This window comes from Centruroides sculpturatus, unplaced genomic scaffold (assembly GCF_000671375.1).
Source record: "Centruroides sculpturatus isolate CEXI.00-Female unplaced genomic scaffold, Cexi_2.0 scaffold959, whole genome shotgun sequence".
Classification (NCBI taxonomy): Eukaryota; Metazoa; Arthropoda; class Arachnida; order Scorpiones; family Buthidae; genus Centruroides; species Centruroides sculpturatus.
In genome coordinates, this window is record NW_019385195.1 from 284,740 (window position 1) to 290,761 (window position 6,022).

The 6,022-nt window shown below is 30.1% G+C and overlaps 2 protein-coding genes across 2 annotated transcripts in view; both read right to left on the bottom strand.

The window, feature by feature from the left end:
* The window catches only part of LOC111635990 (LON peptidase N-terminal domain and RING finger protein 3-like), a 44,073-nt gene that overhangs the window by 31,296 nt on the left and 6,755 nt on the right, over positions 1–6,022 (bottom strand). Inside the window, exon 2 of the mRNA XM_023381141.1 lies at positions 3,998–4,480. Within this exon, the coding sequence (XP_023236909.1) occupies positions 3,998–4,480 (483 nt within the window). The remainder of the gene's footprint in view (positions 1–3,997; positions 4,481–6,022) is intronic.
* On the bottom strand, positions 2,093–4,901 carry LOC111635989 (LON peptidase N-terminal domain and RING finger protein 3-like). Its single transcript, XM_023381140.1, has one exon. The coding sequence runs from the start codon at positions 4,533–4,535 to the stop codon at positions 3,969–3,971; it is 567 nt and encodes a 188-aa protein (XP_023236908.1). The 5' UTR covers positions 4,536–4,901; the 3' UTR covers positions 2,093–3,968.

Here is a 6,022-nt window from a genome sequence, read left to right on the forward strand (position 1 = left end):
ATACATCTTTTCTTAAACTGGCAATTTTACAGCGATTCGTACTTTATTTTATATACAACAGCATTTAAATAAATATATATATATATATCTATGTGTTTACACGTAAACATATTTTCATATCTATAAAAATAGCCTTAATACCTATCTAACCTTATAATTTTATATGATGACAGATTTCTTATCATTTCAATCTATAGATAGAATACATCTTCATATATTATGTTATATAATATAGAATCTGATATGATCTCTAAATAAAAAATATTTTATATTTTTTACTGATCATTTGAATGTTTTAAGTCGCTGATATTAAAAAAAAAAAAATGCTTATATTCATAACAATAAATGCTATAGTTAGACAAGATTATCAAAGTAATCCCCAGATCTTTAATACGTGATTTCTTGTATACAATTTTATCCAAGACAAAAAAAAAATTAAAAAACACACACACAAGTGACTGGGAAAATATTTTCTATTTATAAAATTTAATATAAATTGTTTAAACTGAATTGCAGAAACATCCTTCTGAAGTATGATTTTATAAACAATTTCTGAAAGAAGAGTGACAAATGTACTTTCCACCTGTTGATAGACCAAAAAAGTGTATATATCAAGTGGGACGATTTGTAAATATATATATATTAAGCTTATGTGTGTATTTTATCCGAATCATGTTACGAGGAAAAATTAGCAGAATTGATCGGTTTTCCAAGCTACAGAACAAAATAAATGCGCTGTGTGCCACGTACACTGTTAATATCTGATGTTAATTCCAAAGAATTAAACATTTCAATACTATTTTGAATAAAAAGGAACAATGGAGAAGACAAACAAATATTATAATTTAGCCTCAAAGCGGACAAAAGTCCTACTTTCTATTGACCATTCATTGTCATTTGTTCTATTTATTAAAGAATTATTCGACTAAAAATACGCATCTAAATGAAAATGATTATATATAATAAATCGTAGAAATCTTAAGACTGTAGTCGATATATTTCAAATTAGATTTATTTTCAAATGCGAGGAAATATTGGATAGAAAATAAGAAGGAAATAAAATAATAAAAAAAGTATCCGTGACGTAACGCAAATTGTTTTCCTTCCACATGAACTCGAAAGGCGCACATTGCCATAGCAACGGTCGTCCACGTGCCGAAAAGAGTCGGTCACATGACGTAATTAGAAGTTACGCATGCGCTTTCGCGTTATATCGTTTAAGGAAAACAAATAACGACAGAATAGTTAGATCGGATTTTTGATATTAAATTTTTTATTATTATTATTATTTATTAAAAAAATATATATTAATACGATAATTAAACCTTATATTCGACTATATAATTTAAGATAATTGTTGTAATTATTTATTTCCTATATTTTATATTTTTAATAACGTCGTTATAAACCACCACAGATAAATTTCATCGATTTATATATATTTTATTAAATAAAATGCATTATATTAATTAAATGTGATTTTTCTAAAGATCGTATACACGAATTACAATAGAAATGATTTGAAAAATCTGTCTGAAAACAGCGGAAATGGCTGCAGACGAGTCAAAGGCGAGAAATTATTTCTCTTAAATCGATAATCTAACTAGAAATAGATGCCCCTGGTGACCTTTCGTTTATACACGTTAATCCGCCTTTACGGGTTACGAGCCCTCGATTCTTATTTTTATTATTATTTTTTTAAATTTAAGAATAGGGAGAGAAGGAAAAGAATCGCCTCTAACACAGTTTCAAATTTAACCTTGCCACGTGCCGCACGTGTGTGACGTCAATGCTATAGTCCGTCACCGATCGTTTCGCGATGGCGACAGAAAATAAATTATTCAAAAGAAATAAAACGGCAATAATCATTTTATTTTACTTTATCCTTTACATACGAGTTTTTAATACAGTAATAATATTCAAAAAATTCGTTATATAAGTTAAGTTTTATATAAGTTACATCCAGAGCCTTATATAAGGACTTTTAAATACACTTAAACCTTTATTTCTTATATAATTACAAGTTATAATATATAATATATATGTATATACGTACTTATATACATATATATATTTAAAATGTAGCCGAAGAAACCAACGCCCCGGAAATAATATTCAAAACGGCGAAAAAAAAAGAGGGAAAAAGTAGAGACAATTTCGCCCCAATGTAAAATTGGGCGTATATTATTATTATTTTTTTTTTATTTTTTAATATTTTAAATTATTATGACTTTCAGCGGATTTCTAGTCGACATTTAATGCTGATATACACCTACGTCGACGATATACACCGTAACGAGAAAAATCAACAAAGCGAAAGTGTCATTATATAACGATAATAGTTAAGATGACCGCTTTGCTTACAATTCCGACAGACTGGAAATTGTGTTACCTCCCTCGGTGTTGTAGGCTATTGATAACAATACAGTATCAGACCTTTTAATACGGTCCAACAAGGCAAAAAAAAATTCGTCATCTTCCTGTTACGCGTTAACAAGTAGTTTTAAAAGTGTCGATGACTCAAAACCTAACAATCTTCACTCCAACAATTTTATTTTCCGTCTCTAATTTTCGGCTTTTTTTTTTTAATTAGATAATTAATTAATCAAGGAAGTATTAGACACGAAAATTTTCTAATTATATATTCGATTATAAATAATTTGGGAGTAGAAAATACCCCACGTATGTGAACAAATGCGACAATCGGGGTGGCATTTTTAAAAATATGATTTAACCTTGTGATGTTTAACTAGCGAACACGGAAAGTCACGCTATCAGAATGACAAGAACACGTAAACAATTCCGTTTAATCCTCCCCGCTATCACGTGATCGAAGTTCGACACGTGTAGCGGATCGACCGAAAATCCGCGTATGTGAACCGTGAGTTGGCAATAGAGAGAGAGAGATACGGCAAACTTTTTGTCAACGAAACAATTATGCAACCTCATTTCGTCACTTGAATATTTTGCATTCTACCATGCATAAATATATATATAATTTTTACATATATTAAATAAAACATTTAATTAGTTAATTTAAGTAATGATTTAAATAGAACTTATATATACAGTATATTACTGCAATAATTCCGCACGTGTTCTTAAGAAATAAATAAATAAATAAATAAAAGAAACCGTAAATCTGCAAATCAAGCGCATGATGACGCAAAGCTCTAGAGTGCTAGTTACGTAAGGGTTAGTTTCGGGAAAACAACTACTTATATAATACTTTATAATTTTTAACCCGAATAGAAACAAGGAAATCTTTTAAAGACGCATTTCTTAAATTTTTCATTAAAATAAAGCCGCTTCTTCATTCGTTTAAAATTTCCAATATGTTAATTTAAACCTTCTATTGACTATTCTTCCTTAAACTAATTACATCATTATTTAAGTCATAAAAAAAATCGAAAAAATTCTTATAATAATGAAACTAGTGTTTCTTGCGAAGATTCTTTATTTCTGTATAGCGATAACAACGAAAATAATTTCGATAAACAGTCTAGACGCTTAAACACTGGGTTATTATTATCGAAATCTTGTACACGTGTTCGAACTTTGACTTGCCTTAAGGGATAGTTGTATAAGATCCGCTACCGTAGCGAGGACAAGGACTCGCATTCGTCACGTGACCCTCTATCAACTTGTATAAGCACTTTTCATAATAAGACGCGCCTCATTGGTCAAAAGTTCACCAATAGAAAGCGACGCGGGATCTCCATTTTCAAAATGATTTGAATTCAAAATTAAATACCACTTCAATTTCATTAATAATTTGACACCATATTAGAACACGCGTTATATTTTATTTAACCGAAATATAAATAATAAATTTTTCGGTTAAAGCGCGTTAAATACTGTATATATATCGTTAATACTTATTATTATAAAATATATTTTTTAGAAGGAATTAAGTTAAAAATCAAGCGAATAATTGCGTGCGAAAGAAAATCGAATACCTGTACTTATTATTTAAGTAGAGAAAATATACACTCACCGAGGTCGAACGCCTCTCTGTATTTCTCTAAAGCGGCAATGGCCTCTCCTCTCTGAAACAGTTCACAACCTTCGAGTCTTAATTTAGCAGCTTTCATTTCATTATTTTTCCACTTGTCTAGAACTGTCGTAATCAAAACGTTCGATTTAAGAGGAGTTAACTGACTCTGAGCGTGCGAAACACCGCACTTCTTACATGTCTTTGGATAACAATCTTTAGCCAGGCATCTCTTGCAGTAAGTGTGACCGCAAGGGATAGTGACTGGATCGACGTACATACTTTGGCAGAGCGAACATAGAAAAATGTCATGTCTAGGCAGGGAAGAGTTCCAAGTATCAGACGCACGCTCTCTGGCAACTTCGACCATAGCTTCTACTAAACTCCCTAGTCTTTCTGGCGACACAGATCCGATACGGTAAGCTCTGCTATACACGTCGATAGCTTGTGTTACTTTACCTTCGCTCACGAGAGAATCTGCTAGACCTAATAGTAGATCCACATTCTCTTCGCCTCTCTCACCGAACATGTGTCCGTACATGGTTGTTGACTACGTGAATAACTATCAGCTACTGTTCATCATAGTATGGCTCGCGATTGTCACACAACTCGAGCACTGCGCAGGCTCCGTTCGCTTTCTCTTTACGTAATGAATCCCACCGAATGCTACTGCGTTATATAAGGAACCACGTGATGGTGAAGGGATGGCGCTTCGTTCGTTCCGACACCGCGGAGGTCATCCCGTGCAGTTTGTTGCCCTCTGTTGCTCTTTTTACAAACGTTACTCTCTAAAATTAAACAAACTCCTCGTGTAAATTCTCCACCAATCTCTCCGCCAGGTGGTAATTTGCCTTACTTTCTGTTTTGGTTCGCTTGACCCGTTTTTATTTTCGAAGTCGTCTTTGCCTTGGGAACATTTGTAATTTCTCAATGAAACGCAAATAACAAAACAAATTCATTTACTTCACTCATTATTATTATTATTATTATTATTAATGCTCAAACAAACATTGCAATTATAAAATTTGATAATGTTTCTAAAACAAANAAAACAAATTATAATTGCTATTTATTCAAATATATAAACTTGTATAAATCTGCTTTGCTCTTACTGCATAATTAATGGTTCAGTGTTGTATAAAACTGATTAAGTTATGTAAAACAAACTGTAACAACAACATTAATTTAAAAAATTGTAATGGCTAAACTATAAGAGAGAGATAGAGTATGCATAAAAATTCAGAAATTAAAATTTGACAATTAATTTTAACAATATTTATATGTATGCTATGTATAATGTATTATCTATGTTGTTACTTTTTAAGCAACAATTTTTCAAGAAAGATCTATGTATGAATATTTCAGATATTTGTATCCAAATCAATAATTTGGTAGTTTATTTATTTTAGTTTTTGAACATAACATTTATTCTATTACCAAAATTAATATTTGATAGAATTATTAAATATGTAAAATGTGGAAAATGAAAATAGTCAATATTAATAATGTATAAATATATATATATTAATATAAGGAAAAAGAATAAAATATTTTAGTAAAGTTAATGTAAACTACTAAAGCCCCCATTTTAAAACTGACTCAAATGCTAAGAATATTTACAATATCTAGATATCAGAGAACTAGAATTCATGGCCTTAATTAGCACACAAAGTAACTATGGAAAAGACAAGCTCACTGCAAAAGAAGATAAAGTGGGACAAAAAATTCACCTATCTTCTTTCTGAATACATTTTTCTTATACTGATTATTAATCAATTTTTGTAATAAAAAAATATTTTTACATCTGATTAATTATTAGATAAGAAAGCATTTAAACTGTTTTAATACTGTAAAAAGCTAACTAAAATATTTTTATATTTATTTTGTGAGTGAGTCAGTTTTCTTTAATAATAATCACATTTTACTTTATGCCACAAAAGTTTTTTATATTTATCTTAAGACTCACAATTACTCTAAGAACGTACTGTGTATCAGTAATGATTATGGGATTGAATAAAAGAAAATAAA

Excerpts from the sequence above, each read along its gene's own strand:
- LOC111635989 (XM_023381140.1), bottom strand. The coding sequence starts at position 4,535 with ATGTACGGACACATGTTCGGTGAGAGAGGCGAAGAGAATGTGGATCTA.